The 22,591-nt window shown below is 43.6% G+C and overlaps 3 protein-coding genes and 1 long non-coding RNA gene across 6 annotated transcripts in view; 1 reads left to right on the top strand and 3 right to left on the bottom strand.

Moving 5' to 3' along the window:
* Positions 1–14,178, bottom strand: part of LOC122414148 (neuronal acetylcholine receptor subunit alpha-7-like) — a 66,099-nt gene extending 51,921 nt beyond the window's left edge. Inside the window, exon 1 of one of the 2 annotated variants that reach the window (XM_043425066.1) lies at positions 12,146–14,178. In XM_043425066.1, the coding sequence (XP_043281001.1) occupies positions 12,146–12,194 (49 nt within the window). In that variant the 5' untranslated portion in view covers positions 12,195–14,178. The remainder of the gene's footprint in view (positions 1–12,145) is intronic. The other variant, XM_043425067.1, reaches the window with a different exon arrangement.
* A 2,991-nt stretch (positions 14,179–17,169) lies between these two features.
* On the bottom strand, positions 17,170–18,938 carry LOC122413854 (uncharacterized). Its single transcript, XR_006261637.1, has 3 exons — positions 18,848–18,938; positions 17,350–17,478; positions 17,170–17,275 (listed from the first exon to the last, which is right to left on the bottom strand). It is a non-coding gene; the product is annotated as an uncharacterized lncRNA (long non-coding RNA).
* Positions 18,939–19,123: 185 nt separating this feature from the next.
* LOC122413849 (ciliogenesis and planar polarity effector 2-like) lies at positions 19,124–20,859 on the top strand. The gene is made up of 4 exons (XM_043424478.1): positions 19,124–19,331; positions 19,427–19,701; positions 20,262–20,398; positions 20,473–20,859. The coding sequence occupies exons 1-4, from the start codon at positions 19,232–19,234 to the stop codon at positions 20,678–20,680; spliced, it is 720 nt and encodes a 239-aa protein (XP_043280413.1). The 5' UTR covers positions 19,124–19,231; the 3' UTR covers positions 20,681–20,859.
* On the bottom strand, positions 20,754–22,174 carry Pex11 (peroxin 11). 2 transcript variants are annotated; one of them, XM_043424479.1, is made up of 4 exons: positions 22,035–22,174; positions 21,830–21,951; positions 21,580–21,689; positions 20,754–21,490 (listed from the first exon to the last, which is right to left on the bottom strand). In XM_043424479.1, exons 2-4 carry the CDS (start codon positions 21,883–21,885, stop codon positions 20,961–20,963), a joined length of 696 nt encoding a protein of 231 aa, XP_043280414.1. In that variant the 5' UTR covers positions 21,886–21,951; positions 22,035–22,174; the 3' UTR covers positions 20,754–20,960. The 2 variants fall into 2 exon arrangements, with proteins under 2 accessions (XP_043280414.1, XP_043280415.1); XM_043424480.1 differs by having other exon boundaries at positions 21,830–21,920; positions 22,035–22,160.
* Between the last annotated feature and the right edge of the window lie 417 nt (positions 22,175–22,591).

The raw sequence follows: 22,591 nt of genomic DNA, 5'->3' as shown, positions 1-22,591 counted from the left end.
CCGAACAATGTCCATTTTTCTCCGGATTTTTTCACCACCGCAGCCTTCTATTCGCCTTATTTTCCTTCGGTTTAAGAAGAGGAAGAAAAAAGTTTTCAGTCTCTCGACGATCTGCTGGTCGAACGATACAGACGCAAATCAAACACGTCGCCGCGTAATACGATCCGAAAGTTTGCAGGCTCCAATGAAATTTGTTCGAGGATTAAAATATCTTGAATACAGAAACTTCTTGAGATTCTATTACTGATCGAGGGTGAATCGCGTTTCTCGAATATTTAGCACGACTTAACTGGTGCGTGCTACTTTAGTTTATGGAACGAATAAAAAGACGATTCGAGAATTTTTAATTAGCGTCAAAAGTCCATTATGTGAGTCGCGAGTCATTGGGGCACGACTTCTAATGCGGAAATTCCATTGGAAAAGGGCTCCAGCGCGAAAACCGTCGCAAACTTTTTCATACTTTTGAAAATAATAAAATTCTGGCTTTTCCAATCTCTATTCAATGGAAACTTGGGGATTGTGATGGAACGCGTCGATGAATTTTGCCTCAGACATCCATTTGCATTTGTTTTCGATTTAGAAAGAGCTCTTCCGGACAAAATCAATTGCGGAATATCGAAATAAAAAGTACCCGAGTGAGAGAGTCCGGACGAAAATAGTTTTTCAGAGCCCGGGCCGTTTCGAGTATATAACGAAATTTCCATCGAGAGCTCATATATACAACCGTTTGGAATTCTGGGATTGTTGAGTTTTCGAAAATTCGTGGGCGAACACTCGATCGTGGGTGTTACCGCTCTCTCATTCGCGCTCCGGTTTTTCCTTTGTCGAAAGCGAGCTTCGCGCAAGTTGAGTGTTTATTCAAGGCATTTTGCATAGGGGTGTGGAAAATGTATGCGAAACGATCGACGCTAAACTAGCGGGAGGTGCTGGTTCGAGCCAGATTTTCCGAGGAGTTCGGATAAAGCAAACGCGATGAATGAATTTGCCGACGTGTAACGGTCCTCGGTGTCTCGAATATTTCCATTATTGTTTTTTTCCTTTCACGTTTACTCGTTTCCATGCAAATCTCGCACGCGGTTGTTGCTTCATCGTGCGGTTTTTGTGCCGTATAGCCCTCCGATGGTCGAGCGTTTGACGACGATTTCATTGTGATTTCTCCCTCTCGGGGTCTCTCTCTCTCTCTCGGCTTTGGCTTTTGTCCGCTATCTTCCCCATTTTCCAATCGTTCGTCCGTCGCTCCCTTTTGCTTTATTCCGTCGTCGTTTTCTTTCTTCGGTGAATGTCAATCGAGGCCAAACTCGAGCGCAAACTACGCTCCCGTGTTTGCTTTTGCTGGTGCGTCTAATCGCAGAATTACCAGAGAGAACAAGAGGAGGGAGAGAAAAAGACTTTCGCAATCAAGCCCCTTTTTTTCTCCCATTATTTTCCTTTTTGTTGTTGCGGTTGTTGTTTTTTCTTAGTTCACTTAGAAAACGGAGGCTGTTGGCGAGATGGGCGGCCGCGCGCGGGGAATCAGGCATCTTTTTTCTCCCTCTGTATTTGGGGAAATAGAAAGGAAAAGAAAGCAAATAAAGAGACTACCAGAATGAAATGCTCGAAATGAGAGAAAGGGAAAGAGAGAGGGCGAGAGCAACATCGTCGCGAGTTTATATCTCGCCTCGGAGCCATTGTCCCTTGCCTTCAGCGAGGAAAATAACATGTTCTATATACATATATATGTATACGTGTGCTCGGATATATATAGTATATACGATGTCACAAAACAATACCCGGAGCTAGCAGCATCAGGGCTAGGAGGCCTGGAGCTTGGAACGTCGCGACGCGCCCGCGCTTTTCTCGTCACTCCGTTACTCTCGAGTCGCTCCCTACCTCGCTCTTTCTCTTTGGCTGTTTCTTCTTCAGGGTTTTCAGCTGGAAATGTGCACGCCACGCGCATCCTTCTTCCTCACCGAAGCAGATAGAAAAAAAAGTAATGACAATAATAATAATAACAATAATAATCTCGGCCTATGTCGCGTGTCTATTCGCTATTCTACTTTTACTGCTGGCTCTGCTAACACATATGCGCCAAGGATTGTTTGGGCATGAGTGTTAAACCGGATGCCGGATAGTTACGAAGGGGGGGCGGCGGATGCGAAAAGTCGTACTTGTATCGAAAGTCGTTCCGAGCTCCTCCCGCCCTCGCGTTTATCCGAGTCTTCTAATTGACTGAACAAAAAACCAATTCCTCGGATCTAGATAGAGCTTGCTTTATGGGAAGAAGGAGGAAAGACAAAAGCGAGAAAAAAAGGCGTTTGGGAAGAGGAATGTTTTTGGGGTAGCGAGGACGCAGGGGGAGGAAAGAAATACGTCGCAGAGGAGATAGAACAGACGCGATTTTTCTTGCTGTAGGGTGCAACGAGGTGAGCTTCCATCGAGATGGAGAATCAGAGGGTATGCGAGCGGGAGGGGCGCCAGGCAAAACGGAAATGGAGAAAGAGAGAGCGAAAAGCTTACGTATATACGCAGACAAAGTTGGCGATTTTCTTGCCAAAAAATTCCCGGCGTGTACCAACACACTCGGCGATTCGACGAATCGATAATTCACTGGGTCATGACGAAGCGAAAGAGAACGAGTTTGGAAAAAACAAATGAGGAATATAAAGAACGAAAAATAATGTAAAAGTATGCCAAAGTTGCCGGGGAACGCGCTTGGACGATAAGTTGCGAGCGATAATGCTCTTGATAATAATCAATGATTTTGTAAACGACGGAGGAGCGAACAGCAAAGTCTGACTAGATCCGGGGGGTTCAGGGTGAAAAGCTCGTGTATTTACCGACGAAAGCTTCCTCTGAGGGGTTGCACCGCTTTAAAAAGCGATTGTAGTACATCCCCCCCACAGTCATTGACACAACTTTAGCCTCTTCGCGAAGCCGGATCTTTGCGATCGAGAAAATTCACGAGTATCTTCCAATGCAATAACAAAATCACTTCCACACCTCGGAGGCTTTTTCAACAAGAATTTATCCCTCGCTCAACTGATTTTACGATTAAATCAAATCGCGGAATGCAAAGAAAACGAAACGCGAATGCTTCTACTATTTATTGGTCCTCTCGCCAACAAGTATCGCTCGATTCCTCCGCCGCGTTGCTCAATACCGTTCCAAATTAATCAAGGTAACAACCCTTCCTACCGTAGGGCGTACGAGCCACGAGCTGTGTATTTCCTATTTCCTATATATTCAACTTGGCATAGGTAATGTGCATCGAATCGTGATTACGTGGCTCCCTATACGTGCCGTACCGTTTGCATCCTGTACACATGCACTCGGGTATATCCACAAATTTAGCTTTGAGTGCGTCTGTGGCACGAGTGGGTGCATGGCAACGAAAACACCTGGGAGATGGTGAAAGTTTAGGAGAAACGATGAGCAGACCACTCTACGAGCAAACGAAATTTTCTACGTTAATATCGTACAGCGACTACTGTGCGCGATGGAGCCACTCACCATTATGAATGCTGTATGAACCCCTCGGAATGGCATGATTCGTTACTTCCCACTGAGCGTGGAGGCTTCCTCCTCCAGCAATGCACGCTCCCAAAATTATAGTAATTTTCTTTAAGCTACGTGTGCACTTTGTCAAGGTGGAGACTCAATTGTCATTTGCATCTCGACGAACGATGATCAACGAATTTCCATGACAGGGACCAGAACCACTATTTACTTAAGGAGTCTAGCCTGATTAGAATTTTCAAAAAATCCATTTCTTTATTGCATTTTTCGAAAATATACATATTTAAAAGAATCGTAGTAAAATTTTATAAAAATCTGAGCGCAGTCCGCAAGTGGACTTTTGAGCGACGTTTACGCGTGGCTCAAATGCAGTGCGATACTCGACTCGTTGATAAAATCTCCGAAACTATTAGACCGATCCTTATGAAAATTTTACCACGTGTTCTTTATGACTATAGCTATAGCGCATGTTATACGGATTTTGTAATTTTGAGCAAAACTATTTTGTTTTTATTGCAAAAAACGATGAAAAAAAACGTGCGTTTTCGTAGTTTTTGAAAAAACGGCCGCTATTTTGTCATTTAAAAAAAGAAATCAAAAATCGCATGACACGCGCTATAGCCATTTACCTATTGAATCTAAAACCACTTCTTTTTTCACCGATCATCCATTTCAGAGATTTTATCAACGGCGCACAACCATATTTTTTTGGACCTGTCTTCTTCCCTATTTTTCTGTACGAAAACTGAACAAAATAAAAGTAAAAAAAAATTTCTTGTCTTTTCTAAGAGTGTATTTTTTAGGTCTAACACTTTTTATATCCATTCTCATAATTTCTACCGGTCAAAAAAATTCGTGAAAATAGTATCTTTTTGCCCGTCTAATTAGAGTAGACCCCTTAACGAAGGCTAAAATTGTCATGAGACCGAACGAACGTGTATTTGCTCACGCAAATGATTAAAATGAAAAAACAAATCGAACAGTTTTTTCTCGTGCCAAACGTTCCTGTTTCTACCTCAATTAATGCATCTCTCACTTTTCCCTCCAACATTCGCGTTATAACAATTCCCCAGGCTTTTTCAATCGCGATATTGCCGCCATCTGTTTTCGAGAACTCCAGAAAAGAGAGTGGAGACGAGGGACATTGCGGAAAACCAGTACAAAAGAGATATTTCCCGAAGAAGATATACGTGCCATCTGGACCCTAATCGATGTCCCACGAAACTGCGTGATTTATCGATACGCAAAATGAAAATGCCTTATTTCATACATAAAGATATACGCGTCGAAATGAAAAAAGGTTAGAGGATCGTAAACCACAAAGATTGACGGACGTTGAGCGCAAAAGTGATCAAATGCGAAGGGGGACGCAACGATATCTTTCAGTCGTGAGATAGAGCGCGACTAATGTCAGGAAGAAAATGTTCGTTGGGGCAAGGGACAAGAAAGTATGCCCCGGCAGGGGAAAAAAATGGGAGGATATTTATGAAATAAAAATATAACGAGAGAGTCGAGTGTTGGGAGATTTCCGGGAGAGCGGCCCCGAGGCTTACGCGATGGCGGGTCCAGAAAATGAAATTCTCATTTCTACTTGGCGACTGTACCACTGCTACGACCACCACCGCAGTCCGCCCTGCGGGCTGCATCGCAATTCTCGCATAACTAAGTCGTTTAATATCAAACCAAACTGAAACACCCTCGTGCCTTTTTCCGATTCGAGCATTGCCAGGACAATTTACTCAGAAGCGAAGTTAAGAGAGAACGCGCGACAATTCGAGAAAGGGCGAGCAATTATTGCGAAGGAAACGAAGGCAGAAGGAAAATACCGCGAGAGATCTCGGGTATAAGGACGTCGAAGCCCTGCAGTCAACTTTTTGCCCCATTTTCTCTCATTCTCAGTGGGAGGAGAAGAGAACTGAAGTGAGCAACACGGTGACGAAACAGCGAATTAAAAAAAAAAAAAGAGAGAAAAAAACAAAAACAAAACAATAAGGAAATAAAGAGGCAGAGAAAACGCCCACGTGGCGCCAGCTCCGATGTCTACGTACCTTTTCGCTCACGTAATCTTTTGGCAAGATAGAATTGTGCTCGTGCACGTTTTACTTTTGGCATCGGAAGGAAAGCGCGAGCTCCATCAACCGCGCGAACGTCTCCCGGAAGGGATTCGGGAAACGGATGTTATACCAAGTACAAATTGCCAACGACAACGGGGTCTCAACGGAGTTTTTCCAGACTATCTCCATACCTCGGGCATCTCGTATTTAAATATTTTCACGTGTACACGTAAATACGCGAATCGTAATATCCGACGAGGCTGAGAGGGATTGAAAATTTTTCATCGACAAACACAGCACTAAATAATTGAAGGAATAATAATAACGCGAAAGACGTCCAGCGCGAGTGATCGAGTGTGGAAAAAAGTTGTCGCCGTTCCTCCGCCGTTTACGGAGAAATATAATTAAAAATGCCGGGGGATAAAAAAACGCAAGTGTGTATTCCGGCGATAATTGCTGCTTTATGAACCGGCAAAATCTTGTTTCGTATACATTATCGGTAATAATTACGCGGGTACAACATTTACCGGTACAATTCACTGCGACAGCTCCGCCAAGAATTTCCGCTTAACTCGAGATATTTTTCCATGCGAAAGCGCCCGAGACAAAAGCCCTGTGTTTGTCACCGTGCGCGAGCAGATGCACCGTAACGACGAAAATTTATTGAATTATTATGTTCATTGTGTCCCCTCTAGACTCGAAATGCACGCTTGAAAAACGTGATAAATCTGTTACCATCTCTTACGCAACTTGGATACATATTCGAGGGGTGAAAAATATTGGATATTCTCTACGCTCGATTGGCGCTTACAAAACTCACGATCGACGATGCACGACGAGCGGAAGACTCTCGTAACAATAGGGTGAGACAGAAATAGTTGAGAGCAGACACTCCGCCGTTCAACGAGAGCTGTGTCTATCTCGTTCAATTGGAAAAAATCAATGTTAAGTTACGCTTTATCCAAAAGCTCCAAAACACTCACCCGTACCCCGGCCAAAAGTGAAAAATCATAATAAAAAATAAAAAAAAAACAAAAAAACAAAAAAACAAAAACAAAAACAATATGAATTTCAGTAAAACAAGCGAAAATATCGAAGCCCCGAACATCATTGAACGGGGAATAGAATAATTCGGGATCCGGTAGCGAGAAGAACTCACAAAGCGAACAGATGGGATTACGGGCCGGGGAGCTACCGCTCCAGTCCGATTCCAACACGAGTAAGCTCCGTACACATAGACAGAGAAACTATGGTTTGCCCAAAGGCACCGCAAGTACACACACGGTGTAAGTATACCTTTGGGTATATCATACGAGTAGTAGCTCATGACAGAGCGCACCAGACTCTATATATTTCACTCCCCCCCCCCCCCCTCCCCCTCCTCCTCCCTGCCTCTCCCCGCAGAAGGGGAAAAGAGAGAGAGAGAGAGAGAGCGAGAGAAAACGAGATACAATGGCAAGAGTTTCGTGCCATCGATCACACGTATATGTGCGAATCCTGCGCACAAGCGAGCTCGCGTTGGCAAATGGCAAATAGTTCGAAACATTGTTAATCCGCGGGCACTGATATATAAAGCCGGTGGTGGATTCGCGGGCATAGGAGGAAGGCTTGGCGAAGACGACGAGAAGTAACAATGACGAGTGCCCGAGGCGAACTATCGTCGTGAACTCGTACTATATATAAATCTCGAAAGTACATACAAACGGGTATGTATCTCTATGTAGGTGTGTTTGCTATAGGATATTTCTCAGCCATTTAATATATATTATAATAATAATAGCAGAGGAATTCTGATAATTGGCGCAGCTTTGTATGAAAATGGCAAGTAACCGCAGCTAATTTTCATTCTGAATATTCTCTCGCGCTCGCGGTATACAGCGATTCATTTGACATACTTTTTTCCAATTATGCGGGCGGCGAATGAAAAAGTATTGGTGATTGTTGACACTCAGGAGTGTTTGAATTCTCGAAAATGAGAAGATTCGGAGCGACGACGGCACCGCGCGCACCGTTGAATCAAACTCCTCGAGCTTATTTCATTCTCGTTATATTTTCCTCCATTATAATATGCTCGCGTGGTTCCTACTGCCCTGGGGGAAGTGAAACGAGGCGACGTCGGCCATCTATAATTACTCGCTTTTCTTTACGAGGCACGCACGCAGTGGAATCGGTGGCTGGTGGACCGCGGCCCAAAACCTGAGATCAATCTCGCGGGGGTACATAATTTCCGAGAAAATCCTCAACGCGGCGATTCAAGCTCTTGATAGTACAATCTTGAAGGTCGATTGAGAGGCCGTAAAAGCCCGATCGGCTTGGGAGCTCAACTCGAAAACCAGTTTATTTTCGAATCGTGCTCGCAGGAGGGAGCTACTAAAGATAAAGAATCGCAATGAACGTCTTCCTCCAGGAAAATTGATGCTCCGTAAATGCAGTCAGGCAATTTTCCTCGATTTCCAACAGCTCCGGGGGGGTCCCTCGCGAAGAGAAAGTGTCGAAATCGCACAGCCGCGAAAGCTCGACGAGCGAGCGGCCCTCGAGCAGCAGTGGTAGGACACCCGATATACATGGACGCGCGTTCATAGGTAACGATCGACCGGGAATGTAACGTGTGAACAAAGTGATAAAAGTGACCCGTTGATTCGAGCATGAAAGCCGTGTTGCTATTGCGAGAGAATACACGGAGCTTCGTCATCGAAAAGTTTTTGAAATATTTACAAGGAGGCGAAGCGAGAAGGGGGTTGAAACGTGGTGAGTTTGTTAGAGTCGGGAGGTTCGCGGATGTGGGGATTGGTGCGGAGCGTACGGAAGGGCCGGGTCGAACGTGCGGCTTCTCGAGCGAAAAACAATTCGGAATACGCGCATACAAACGCGAAGTGCTGGTCGGGAGGCCAACCGAGCAGAAATTCCGGTTAGCAGTTTTATGGATGGGAGGACAAGCGGGGGCGGGGATCGAAAGGGAGGAGAAAAATGAGAAAAAAAAGTGTGAAGCATCTCTGCGCTGATACCGCGAGCTAAATGACGCAACGATCAACGCACTCGCGACGAGTAATTCCCGAAGCCTGCACCCCGCGTGCTGGCGAATCGAAGGGGTCATTTCCGCGCGAGAGCGGATCCGCCATGAACCTACTCGTAAGAATTTCAAAGGAATAACTCTCGCATTTAATGCCGCACGTGTTGTGTGCGGCTACGTGAAATTACACTCGTTCCCTTGGCGCAGCGACGACCGTATAATTTAATAGGACGAACATAAATGTATGGCATGTCTCGGGACTGTTTTTTTTTTAACGAGCTACAATTGTTTTTTATTGCACACTCGATATTACTGTACTTTTCTCCGACCTTTACTACCGTGAATCGGGCCAAATTGATTTTCGTTTGATCTTCGATAAAGAGAGAAAAAGTTAAATCCCCGCGATATTTTCCCTCCCACGAATCACTTGGAGTGAATTGTCCCCGTGATTTTTTCGCGTTATTATTTTCGCAAATGATGAATGTGTACGAACGCAGTCGTATCACGATCTATAAAGCCTTTCGGTAACATTGCGCCGTTGGAACACACACGCGGGAAGGGAGAATAAAAAGAGAGGGAAAAAAGTGGTTGGCTCGAGTCGCTCGAACGCTGGCCCATGCTCGGTGTGCCCTAGCGTCAGCCTATCTTGCGCTCCTTTTCTCTGTCACGTTCAATAATGCGCGCGCGCGCCTCGCTGCCAGAGAGAGTGAGGGAGACGACTGCTTTTGCCACGCGCAGTGTGCGTAAACGTTACGAGAGTCAAGTTCCCCTGGTTCTTCCATTTAAGCACATATACACAGCGGACATATACATAAAAATCGAGAGGCAGAGGGGAGTCTGGGATAATGTTCCATTTATATATGAAGGAGGACATTCGTGCGGAGAAAAATCAATTTCTTGTTGAGCCGAAGGAGACAGAGTTGCATGCTAAAGCGTGCATGGGAAATGGAGCCGCGACATTTTCGCGGCGTCGAAGGGCGCGCGGCTTCCGTGCGAGCCACAAATTCCATCAAATAAAACTCCGACGGAAGCTTCGTTCCGTCGAAAAAACTCGATTCCGTTAGTATTAATCCGCACCGCCGCAGCCCCCTTCGCATCGCGCCAGCAGCTTCGGGAAGCTCCGTTTCCATCGAGCGCTCGTTAGACTACTTGCGGAGAGCATTAGCTTATAACAGGGGCTGCGAGCAGAATTGATGGACGCGGATGCGTGCCTGTATATTCGCCCGTACACGGATGTCGGAGGCCGAAATTCCGAGAGATATCGGGCCCTTGGTAAATCGTCGTGCATCACTCTATGCATGTATACGCGTAGAGGGATATAATGCGGCAATGAGAGGATCGTGGAAGCCGTGAGGCTGCCGGAGATATTACGCGAACCCTCTGCGTGTACCGAGCAGCGCGTATATCGTCGCACAGGAATGACCCATCGCCCGAGCACACGTACGCGACCATGTAAATAGCATTGTTAAATAAAACATACATTTATGGGATAGACAATATACGTGAACGCGGGATGGGAACAAAAGAATAAAACTCACATAATATTACGCTTTAAAATGTACGAGTTACGCCCTTTTCTCATCATTCGATCTGCATATGTGCCTCGACAAATATACCTATGTAAATAGATAAAACAGTCACACGGATAGATAACATTGGCATGTGTCTATGCACACGTATGTGCGCGTATATAAAGCGATGAGACGCAAGATGTGGGTCACCGTCGTCGAATAATTATCATTCAGCATCCACACAGAGATTCATACGAGCGCGTTTACGCGCGCGCGCCCGCGCGCACCCAACGCATTTGTGTTATTAAAAAGTTTTTATCGCTCGTTCCTATGGGAAAGTAAAAAATTGGCTGGTTCGACAACAGTTTTTTCCCGTCGTGTGGCTGCATCCGTTCGATTTTTTTCGACGAGGAGGATTCCGACGCGTGCGTTGGAAGCGCGCGAACTTTCATAAATTTTATTTGGATTTGAGTAATCCGCAAATAAATGTACACCGTGGTAGTGGAAAAAAAAACGTAAAAATTAACGGCGGGGCCAAAGAAAAAAGCGACAATGAAAAATCGGCCAATTCTCGCAGTTTTTACCTGAATTTGCCAACTTTTCGTCATTCACGCTTTTACTTATGTATTTAATCCATATGTTTTAGCTCTCGTTATTTTTATTCATAATAATAATAATCATCGTAATAATTATTATAATTATTATTATAATATGGATGGGCGTGGAGTTTGATTATTGTTAACACTCGTTTACCCACGCATGTATACGCCTCTACGCCGATCTCCTCTTTACTCTCATAACGAATCGGAAATTCGGTTGAAAAAACGCTCCAATTGCCGGAAAACGCTCGCAACCGTGTGAACACGCGCGCACGGCTATCGATCGAGCCAATGTAATGTTCGGAAAATCAGAGAAAGAAAACAAAGGCTGAACGCTGATCGAACACACGCCGCGAAAAGACTCGACGCTCATTTTGCTTCTCACGTTATAAACGAGACAGTAGTTACGACGTTGACTAGTCAGACGCGAGTTCCATCCTATGTGACGGGTCAAGGCGGCCCCGCTCGAGTATAGCTCTCGATACTGGAGCAGACTCCTTGGCAACTTTCGCATATACGAAACGAGTCTCATTCAATTTTTAACGAACACTATTTTCAATGCTTATCATTCGTTGCCGAAAAATTTCTGTTTGAAAAACCACGAAACCGATTTTCAACACAACGATTTTGAAGCAATTTTTTCAATTAGGAATCCACGAGGCTAATGCTACGTTTGCGAGTGAAATTTTTACTACTTTACTGTCGAATTGACGGTTTAAAAGTTAGCCATTCAGGCTTTAGAAAGCACATGAATTTGTGGAGTCAGACTGGGCTCATGTGCCATAGTTAGAAGAACGTCAAAATGAGTATTCCGAGATTGGCTCCTTAAAGGGGATGCATGAAACCGGTTAATCGAGAGATACCGTCAAACTCGATTGATCCCAAAAAAAAACGATGTTATTGGAGCGTAACAGTATCCCTGATAAAATCATCTTTTCACGTTGATACGCTTCAAGCATGACAGGAAGATACAGCGTATCAGATAACATCCGCCGATTCGATTCTGAAAGTAGTCGTACCAATTGCCCGTTTCTCTCCCTCCCTCGTTTTGCGGAATCGTGTTACACTTGTCATCGCGATCGCGTTTATCCAGCATTTGGAACAATCTTCGACTTATCGCAGATCTTGCAAGATTCATAAAGCGTTTAAACTCGTTAATTCGATTTTTAATGAAAGTCCAACGAAAAACCGACGACGAACGAGGCAACGGTGATTTGAAGGATCGAGCGACATCAAGCCTGTCGTCGAGAGGTTGCATCCTCGATCACCGGCCGGCAATGAACGAAAATTTGAAATAAAGTCAAAAGTATGAAAAATCCTTCACATAGAGGCGTCATACAGAAAACGTGTGTACTCAATTGTAACGTGTGAGTGTTTATGATCGTAGGTCAGGTGCGAGGTATTTGTTTCTCTCGTTAATTGTTCGGCAATGTTTCTTTTCACTGTTAAAAACGAATGTACTTAAGAACAACTCACCCGATGCGGCAAGGGCGATCGCCGCCATGAGGGTCCAGCAGCGTTTCATTTTCTCTCTTAACGCACCGATTGGCGTCGTAACCGGTGTTTAAGGAAGAATGCCACAGGAAGAGAGAAGTCTAGGGAGTGAAGAAGAGACGTGGCGAGAGAGAGAGAGAGAAAGGGGCAGGGGGGGGAGGAAAAGAACGAAGTGGGATGGAGAGAAAGAGAGAGAGAGAGAGAGAGAGGGGGGGCCTCGTAGAGAGAGCCCCGTGTACGTGTGTGCTGGTTACCCTCGTCGTCACGTGGTCACCTGCACACGGCAAGTTGCCTAGAACGTACGCTGATGAACGACTGCGAGGATGATCATCGAGGATACGGATGATAATGGCAAGTAAATCGATGCTGTGCGCGAGAACAGCACGATTGATGAGTTTCCAACCATTTTTCTAGTCGTTTTTCTTTTCCCCAATTGCTCGTACCAGTAGAGTTTTTGTTGTCGAGTGCTTCTAGCCGAGTGACTGGATTCTCTTTGTTTTCCCCCTCGAATATCGTCGACTCGTCCGATAAGCGATACGAGCGGAGCGCACCGCGCTATCTCCGCCGAGATAACAAGCGTTATTTCTCTGTTTGTTTACCAACGTCGTTTGTCTTCCGTTTATCCAGGATTTACGATGGCGACGCGGAACACAGCGAGAAGAAGAGGGACGTCGTTAACTCGAGCTCCGAGGAAATATCGCACGGGCCGATTACGAGATTTCTTCGTTGTCTCGTTAACGAGCGCTCTGAAAGAAGTGGCATTAATTTGCCATCGAGGAAACACCGATCTCGATGGTACGAAGGATCCGAAGGCGAACGATCCTAATATCGACGACTTGTTATCCGAGAATATTTCGCGATTCACACAACACCGGTTGATCCTAACTGCTCGTGCTGGTGCTGCTGCCACCGCGTCTCCTCGAAGCATCATGAGGAGGCATCGACATTGTACCACGAGCCACTGACAGTTGCGAACATATCCCTCTTGTCATAAGTCAAGATTAACGCGTCTCTATTTTTTCCCTTATTTTTCTCTATCTACCTATCTATCTACCTTATATTTATTTATATCTCGTTATCTGCCTCGGTCTTGCTCACAAAAACACTCAATTTGACGAAACTGCTTCGTTTTATTTGGCTCTCCTTCTCTAGAAATTTGACAACGTAATTACGATTAATCAGCACTCTTATTTCACTGGGATCGTGTGTGTTGTAGAAAAAGTGGACGATAAAACGATTCTGTTTTGCCTCTCTAATGCGATCGATCCTCCAGGATGTAAAATTATTTGGTATTTCAATGATGGTATTTCGTTATTTCACGTTCCCTCGAGTTTTCACTGCACGAATCGAGAGACCGCGGGGCTACGAGTCTCCGTCGTTTTCACCCGGAGGACGAATTATCTCCGAAGATGATTTGACAGATGACATTTCTCCGAGTGAAAGTAACACTGACTCTTCTCTTTCCCTCTCGTTCAGGCTCTTTCCGTTGGGGCTCTTTCAACTGCTCCGATCATGGAATCCTGGATGAGTGGCGCATAAAGATTTTCTTACTCATCGAAGCTCCGTTATCAAAATGATCGGTGCAACGGTGTTTCCTCCGAGCTTTGATTCCGCTTCGGAGCGTTACGACGTTGCTCAATATCACGCGTGTTTCCTCCGCGATCTCCTTTCCTAATTGCTCCTTTTATCTCCCCGAAATCCGATTGAAACAGGTAACTTGGCCATTCCCGTTTCGCGTTTCACTCTCGTTCGAATAGCAGTAGAGACGTTCTCCAAACATTCGTGGAAAATGGCGCGCCTTACGTCTCGTGTATCGGCTCGTTCGCGTTTCAAATCTCATCCGAGTGTTGTTCTCGAGTTCGACTTTTTTCCTCTTCCTTTATTTCCTTTCCGTTTTTTTTCCTCTCAAATGAATTCTTACAACAACGAAGATCCGCCTTCGCCGGCGATCAACGCTGGACTGATATTCATTTAGCCGCAGAGCGCAGCAGTTTGCGCTTTGTAGTTTTCCCCTCTCTCTCTTTCCCACTCCCCGTCTCGGGCTCCATCCGCGTTAGGGATTCTGGCTGCTGATGCTGCTACAGCGGCGGTGGCTAGTTGCTCCTGGTGGTGGTGGCCGTGGTGGTGGTGGTGGTGGTCGTCGTCGTCGTCGTCGTCGTTCTCCCAGCGATCCGCACGGCCCATATAGACCACCGCCGTCGTCGTCTTGCTCCTCGTCGTCGTCGGGCTGGCGAACGAGTTGGTAGTCATCGGCGGCGGTGGCCAATGCCGACGGAGACGACGACGAGGCCGAGGACGACGACAACAACCCGAGATATTAAATGCTCGAGAGGGAGTGAGATCGAGGGAGACGGAGAGGGCTGTATGGTACAAACCATGCGGTACACCCCTCGAGCTATAGTGCGTGCCAGCATCCACGGAGCCAGGAGTTGGAGGGAATCGTTACTATGGCGAGATCAATATGATAGGACCGCGCATGCCTCGGGTATCCTTATGCCTGCTCCAAAATCATTCCCTCTCTCTCTCTTCGCCATCCAGCTCTGCTCCGCACTCCCTCCGCATCTACTTTGCTCTCGCCTCTTTTTCCTCATCTCTGTTTCTCTCCCGCCAACACTTTTCTTTCGCTCTCCTTCTCCAGCAGCCTTTCCATCTTTTTCTCTCTGTGCTCTTCTCTCTTTCTCTCACTCTCGATTTCTTTCCCCTTGTCGCTCCGTCTCTCGCTCTCTTTCTATCCCTCGCTGGACCATCCACCACCAGCGCGCTGGGCAGCGGCGCCGGCGTGATGCATCTTCGCCCACCAAAGTCCCATTCGCTCTCGATCTCTCTCACTCTTTCTCTTTCTCTCTACTTTGCCTGCATACATTTTCGGCCAAGACGCGAGACACGGAGCGCGGCTCCGCTGTCCTTAAGCTCGAAGGAGGAATCGACGGTCATGCACGCGCAGCGTCCACCTCGCACGTACGTCTTCGTATCAATCAATCGACAGAAAACATCGAGAAAATGAATCTCCGCGGGACAAGAAACGAAGAAAGAAAATTGGTAGTAATTAGCAGCTCAGCCGATCAGCTCGTAGCCTTCCTGCAGCTCCTTTTCGAGCGAATTTTTTCAGCTGCGCCCTTTCCGCACGCGGCAAGAAAGCTCCGGGAGCGTGAGAATGTAACGAGGAAGCAATGTGGACCTTCCGGATTCCAGCGATCTACACGCACTCTCATTTTTTCTCATTTTCAAAATGAAAATCCCGAAAATGCGTCCTCGACTTTGGGAGCGGGTGTTACAAAATATCGTAAAAATACGGGAGTTCCCGAAAATGTGGGGTCCTTCAATTCCAACGTTGATTCGACAGCCACCAGCCCCGGCTTGACGAATAATGTGCTTAAAAATTCAACATCCAATCCTGGCATCCTCTTTTCCTTTCGAAGAAAAAGCGACACACGTGCATACTCGCGCGAAGTTAAAAAATCAAGGACGTAGAGTCAAGGATGAAGCTTTTCTGCAACATCTGACCTTTCCGTGTGTACGTATGTGCTAAATTCGTTTTTGGGAAAACGGTTCGGTGCTCGAGAAGACTCCTCTTTCCCTCAGCCTAGCTGCTTTCCTCCGCGTGGAACACGTGTCTGCGTACACTAGTTTTTCTTTACGGATATCGCGTTGCCCAACACCGAGAGCATCTAGTTAGCGTTCATTGTTATTCGATACACCTCACTTCTCGCGTGTACCAATATATCAGCGTTAACAAGAGACGAGAGCGCTTATGTATAATGCAGCTTGAAAGATTTCCAGGTATACGGGCGGATACAAATATGAGTTTACGATGAAACTTTTGTCACCGGGACAAGAGTGTGAGCTGGGAAAATATACCAAGACCGCAATTATTTGTGCCGAGGCGGACGTTGTCTTTCCTCGTGAATAAAACGTTGCGATGAAGAATCGTTGAAATTGGAGATTTCTCCAGACTCGGCTCATTATTTCAGTCTCCTTTTCCTTCTTTATTATTGACGATTTATCAACGCTTTTCGCCTTTTTAACAATACCCTCAAGGCTACTTCTTTTTCAGCCCGATTCGCTGACCGTGTTCGAGCCCCGAGACCCGCTGGGCGATAAAACTTTAGCATTTCCCGCGCGATTATTAATACGCTTTTAAACTTAACCTGCACTTGATAAAATTTTTGGAGAAATCGCAGTCGAAGATTCGACTCGTAAATACTTCTTAAGGGAGACGGAGGTAAGGGAGGCCTCGATTGGACGAGGGTTGACAAAAATCCGTGCCCTCGGGCCCCCCGAGTTCCTAATTCGAGCTGAGCAGCGTCGTTGTGCAGCAGCCATTATCGTAAAACCAACGACGCCAACGATATTTCAAAACGACGATGACTCTCTCGCCCTCGCCGCGTGACACACGAGCTCAAATTCACACGCTTCGTAAATGGAATTTCGAGAGGTTGAATAATCCATCGCGCATATTTCTTCCGGGTTAATGGGCTCGGAAAGGTTTTTCCTCGTTTAACACTGCGGGCATAAGCTCGAGCGTTGTTATATCCAATATTCTACGTTCGACGGCTCGACAGGATCCTCAAAGATTCCTGACAAGTTGGACAAATCTAATTAATCAAGGTGTGTACGAGCCGATGGATTTTTTCCTCCTTTTTTTATGCGGAAGCTAACGAAATTTAGGGAAGAGGGAAAATACGCTCGAGAATTTGATCCCTGGCGAAAAATTGATGAATACTTTTCCTCGCTGAACATCCCTTCGGAAAAAATATTATGTTTTTTGCCGCTTTTTCATTATCTTTACGGGTGGGGGTGAAATATTAGATGGACTCAAACTTCGAACAGAACGGATCTCGAGTTTATAAACCTCGAATGATAATATGGAATAAATTCAACTGGAGCGCGTTGAATGTCGAAAATAAATGAAGTAAAGCTTCAAGGTTCGAGGCGAGTTTACGTCGAAAATAGAACGTAACGATTGCTCGTAGAAGGACGACGAAAACATCGTTTTTCCGAAAATTCGACTGTCATTTTTCCATTCGTAAATTTCTACGGTCAGCAATACCGTGAATATTCACTATTTCGAAAATAAAATAACGAAAGACCGAACCGAGGTCGAAGTATGTACTGAAATGGCAAAAAGTCGAACGGTCAAATGGCGAAAGGTTGGAAAGTCGAGCGAGCAAAATGAAAAAACTCACTCAGACCGGTCATCTCCAATTTCGAATACCGCCATTTTGGCTTCCGCCTTTTCGTGCCATCGCTGTTCCGCACATCCAAGTTTTACAGGCTCGAGAAATTCACTTTCCATTATTTGACACTGGAACGGTCTGTAGTGAATCGGAAATAAAAATTTCGAATTACTTATTTTTCTCCAATCTGACATTGCAGCTTTTAAAATTTCGAAATATCGACCGTTCTACAATTTGGTTATTTGACACTCCTGCCCCTTTTTACGTATGAACCGAAGATCCGAAGCATCTGTGGTATATTTCAATTTTGATGCTTGCCCTCGCAAAACGAGGATTGATTAAAACGGTTTATAGGAAATATCAGGGTCTAACCGAGTCTCTCTTTGGCCTGTGACGTTCATTTCCGTCACGTTTGTCCCCCCTTCCCTAGCCCGCTCGCTCGTTCTTTTTCCCTCCGACTATTCTGCTGCCCGCTTCGTTTCTATCTTTCCCTCGTTCTCTCTGACGAATAGATCGAACTCTCATCAATCTGTCTATCGGCAAAATTTACATACAACGCGATATACTGTATCGACGCGAAGTGGTTCCGCGATGATCTGCCCGGACCGGTCGACGATCGAAAGAGCACCGCGCGACCTCGCACGACGAGAAAGAAATTTTTTCTCGATCATCGAGCTCTGCTGCGCCAATTACACACCGCATTCGAGAACGAGAGAATTAAAAAGAAAAAGAAAAAGAAAAAAAAAAAAGAAACAAAGAGAGATCGCAAAATTGACGTAACGGAATTACCACGCTACTCTCGGCTTTTTTATTCTTTTTCAATTAATATGATCGTACGTGCGTGTGTGCGGTACGTGCGGGCTTCTGTTTTTCACTCGGCTCCTTTTTCCAAACCCCTATCTCCCGCCCCCCGAACCCAGCAATCGTACAGCGAAGCTTCAGAATTCTTTTTCTCCTGCCTCTGCTGCCATGTGCGAATAACCGGGGCAAATTCTTAATTATCTTTCGTTGCCACGGGCGTCAGAAAAAGAGAGCATGGGGTAAAAAGAGGGAGCACGGAGGAAGAGTGAAAAGTGAGTAAATTGAGCCATCTATCCTTCCGGATGTTCCATATGGATCGTGATGAATTGATGAGTATATAAATACACATGGAACCTTTCAACACGCGTATAACTATATTCCTTCTGTTTTTTTTACTCATTCGTCACTTTTCATCAATTCGCACTTTTGTACCGAACGCCCAATATTCAGTTTCCATGCTTTTCGCGATCTTTATAACCTAATTTTCTGTGTCACATCGATTAATATTCGTTTCGTCTCTGGCCATCGCGTATCAACGTCGTCATGCTTTTTATTTTATACTGATCCCCTTCAAACTGCCTGCAGCGGATGCAAATCTTTCTGCTATTTGGATTCCGAAGAAAAAAATCAACGTTTCGAAGGCTCTTCATCGAATAGGGTCACAAAATTGTCAAGTTTTGAAGCTTTTGAAAAAATGCTTACGAACCCGTTCCTTCTCGGCATTACGTAGTATCTATCAGTTCTTTCGTGACCACGAATAAGATAAATTTTACTAATTTACAACTCTTCGAAGAGGCTTCACATGAAAAAAGACGAAAAATGATATCGGACTATTCAGTTTTTTGTATATTCCGTTAGCGAAAAATTCGTAAAAAAATAATTCCAATTGATGCGCTACATGTGCTGGAAGAAACAGGTGGCGACTCCTTCCACAATTTTATGGCACTCGACACTCTTGTTGTGAGATTTTTTACCAACCGAGTTCAGCTGTTTGTGTGTGTCATTCTCTGCTGCCTTGACAATTAGAGAATTCTTTACACACAAATTGCGTGTATATTAAACAAAACACATTTTTTCTATTGTTAATACAATGAGCAACGCAATTAATATGAATTGGTTGTGCTCAGTGGAAGGAGAATCATTGCTACATCATTTTTACGACAGTTCGACGAAAAAGCGACGATTTTATGGTTGAGAAATTCATTACAAATAGAAAAATGCAAAATACATTTCTAGAGTAGACCATAAAATTTCTTCAAACTGTGTATTCATTTTGTTGTTGTAGGTATTCTAGAAAGACCGGCTTTACCTGCTTCGATCGAGGAAGTTACTTACAAAATCTTCATGATTGGTAGACCAGGAGTTGGAAAGTCTTCTGTCGTTAACCGGTTGTCAGGCATTGTAGCAACTGGGGAAAATTCTTCTTACACAGAAACAAATGGTATACGGAAAACTACCGTTTTTTGGCCTGTCAAAATCTGGGACAAAGTCGTACTTTTCAAACTTCAATTCTGGGACACTTCTGAGAACAGTATCAAAAAATACAATCACATACTGCCGGTTGTTAAATTCATAGTGAACTTGTATAGTTAAAGGATTTCATCTAGTTCAGTTTGAAAAAATTGATTTTTTTCAAACTTTCATTTCGATTTACTTACAATGAATTAGAAAACTCAACATCTGCAATGTTGAATCATGTCGGATTTTATTTCAGAAATTTTTCATTAAGACTATCCCTCTGGTACAAAAAATGTGAATATTTTCCATAAAAAATTCCAACTTTCAGTTGGGCAGGCTACTCTTTGGCTTTTTTGTACAAAAACTATCGCCTGAATCGTACAACATACAATTTTTATATTATCTGATGATAGATTCAATGTTCAATAATGATAGTGACCACAAACTTTTCTTGTTTCAAAGTTAATTGCTTCATGTGTTCATTATTTTCATAAACTTGCACCTTCAAAATTGAGTGGTTTACCAAAATGTACTCTTTCAGGAACACAAATTTCCAGTAAACCTGTTATTTTCAATTTTACCTGACTAGATGAAAGCCTTTGAAAAAAATAGCTGAATGTGATATACAATTTAACATTTCTTAGTAAACATTTATTTTTCAGGCCTGTAAAGACAAAGTCGATGCGATTTGTTCAGTTTTTTCGTTTGACGATGCTACCAGTTTCAGAGACATTCCTTACCTCATGAATTCAATGGCAACATGTACACAAAATCCAGCTAACATAGTCATTGGAACAAAGTCAGTAAATTAGCCTATGATAACTAAAACAAAGTTTATCCAATTGCCCTTATAATATTCTTCCTGTCATTCAGGTACCAAGCTTATGCTCCAATGACAGTGACGGATGGTCAAGTAAAAGAATTTGAAGAGCGATGGAAAACAAAAGTCATCAAAATTGATACGAATAAATGTACAGCCAGATCGGAAATCCTCGATTGCTCTTATCACATGAATAGTATCTGTAAAGTTCTGTGGAACAGAGATCAGGAATTCATATCTAAGCAGATAATACAAGTTTGAGGTCAAAATTCATGAATTAATAAAAGAGAAAAGGAATGATAAATGGTGGAAGTGATGTAAGAAATACAAGAGATTAAGACTGATATTTTTTTATATTTCATAAAAAACTTGGAATAGTTTGACATTCCGGTGACTGAATACTTCCTGAGGAATGTTTAATAAATATACTTTATATGCTATATACATATATATAATTTTTCAACACCATAACCATTAAAAAACCTCTCTGCACCGCCAAAGTGAATACTTTACAAAAATAATACAAAAGATTACTGACATTTCAAGAAGCCGGTAATTTGAAGAGGGGATAAGCAAGGCAATAAATTCCAACCGCGGATGAAATAACTCCCAGTAAGCCGACAGTGCCGGGACTCAATTTTGTGTATCCCAAGGCAGAGAGAGGAATAAATAGATCGCAACTGTTTCTAATAGTGTCTAAAAGCAGATCTCTACGACTGGTCAATATTGCTAAAGCCTTGCGATCGTAAAAATTGATATATCTCGAGCGGCTGCAAAATCTAGAGACTTGTGAACTGTTGAACTTTTGGAATATTATTGAAATTTCATAAAGATCTCTCGTCAGGTTCATGAGGATACTGAGGAGCCAATAACGATGCGATATTGATGTCCACTTCTCCAGATTGACTCTTGTTACTCCTGCTCTTCCCAGCCAAATGATATGATCGGCCAGAAGAAAGAGAGCATTTGTTATTCTTGAAAGAGTCATTGTTATTCTTATCGCAACATCTGGATGTTGCATGACGTTCAAAACCCCATATAAACTGTCGAGACATCGTCCAAAATGAAGTACTAAATAAATCAATTCATTACTGGTTTTTCCTGCTTATTTGTTCAAATTATTAGAAGAATGTAATTTTTATTAATTTATTGTAAATTACGTTTTCGGAATGAACTGAAAGTATATTCCAAACTTTTGAGAATGTCTGACGAGTGAGAAGCGTTGCTCCGGGAATAATACCAACCAGCACGAGCACAGTACTGCAGTAATCTGAAAATACGCATCATCGCAAAGTAAAAATAATTTGTTGTTTTTTCTGTTTTATTTTCATCGAAAATTCATACACCTTAACCTCCAAAATGCGAAAAAGGGTAAACAATGCGAGAAAATCATGTGAATTTCCTAGTTACCTTATGATTTTGTCTCTCCCGGCGGTTTGATTGTTCAATTGTACAATTAGATCCATGACTGATTAATCAAAACTTCAGCACAACAGTATTCCTGTATTTGATGTTTGAAATATCATTCGCAACTGTCGACGGTCGTAATAAATTTATATTAGAATTCCAAGTGCACATTTCAACATTGTTATATTACTCGATCAGTAGTATTTACTTTTATCCTTTGCTGTCCTTATCATTCTATTTACTCATAATTTTAACTCAAAGAAATTTCAATTTTTGTATCTAATCTGCCAGTTTTTTATGCGACTGTGACGACCGACGGCAATTTTTGAACATATACACTAAAACGAGTACTATCTGTACGTACACTCGAAAAATCTGCCGATTCTCGAATCCTAACCTTGGATTCAATTTTTTTTTTTAAAGATTCGAACGCGGCTTATCCGAATATTTCGGTCTATCATTCGCGCAATGAAGCACGAATTCGCGCATTTATTAAAAACGACATAAATGATGAAAAATTTTCAAGACTACCAAATGATAAAAAAAGGCAAAAAGTAAACTGCATTCGCGGCGATATATAGTCTTTGGTATAGTGCTTGAATTCTTTTCTTATCAAGCTGTCTATAACTGACAGCACAGCATTTGTACATTTACAGTCGAAAATAAATTGTTAAACATTTATTGCTTTGAAATCGTGACCAACCCTGCTGCTTCATAACTTTATTGTTACGAAAAAGTTATCAACGGCGGCATGACCCAACCAAG

Source organism: Venturia canescens, chromosome 7, assembly GCF_019457755.1.
Source record: "Venturia canescens isolate UGA chromosome 7, ASM1945775v1, whole genome shotgun sequence".
In the NCBI taxonomy this organism is placed as follows: Eukaryota; Metazoa; Arthropoda; class Insecta; order Hymenoptera; family Ichneumonidae; genus Venturia; species Venturia canescens.
Note: the sequence above shows the minus strand (reverse complement) of the source record. Positions and strands in the feature narration are given on the sequence as shown.

What these genes read in the sequence shown, in the direction of transcription:
- LOC122413849 (XM_043424478.1), top strand. Translation starts at nt 19,232, where the DNA reads ATGAGCAACGCAATTAATATGAATTGGTTGTGCTCAGTGGAAGGAGAA. An exon ending in GAAAAAGCGACGATTTTATG is followed by an intron (nt 19,332 to 19,426) that starts GTTGAGAAATTC and finishes TTGTTGTTGTAG; the next exon opens with GTATTCTAGAAAGACCGGCT. An exon ending in AATACAATCACATACTGCCG is followed by an intron (nt 19,702 to 20,261) that starts GTTGTTAAATTC and finishes TTTATTTTTCAG; the next exon opens with GCCTGTAAAGACAAAGTCGA.
- Pex11 (XM_043424479.1), bottom strand. Translation starts at nt 21,885, where the DNA reads ATGGATCTAATTGTACAATTGAACAATCAAACCGCCGGGAGAGACAAA. An exon ending in GGGAGAGACAAAATCATAAG is followed by an intron (nt 21,690 to 21,829) that starts GTAACTAGGAAA and finishes GCGTATTTTCAG; the next exon opens with ATTACTGCAGTACTGTGCTC. An exon ending in TTTCAGTTCATTCCGAAAAC is followed by an intron (nt 21,491 to 21,579) that starts GTAATTTACAAT and finishes TGATTTATTTAG; the next exon opens with TACTTCATTTTGGACGATGT.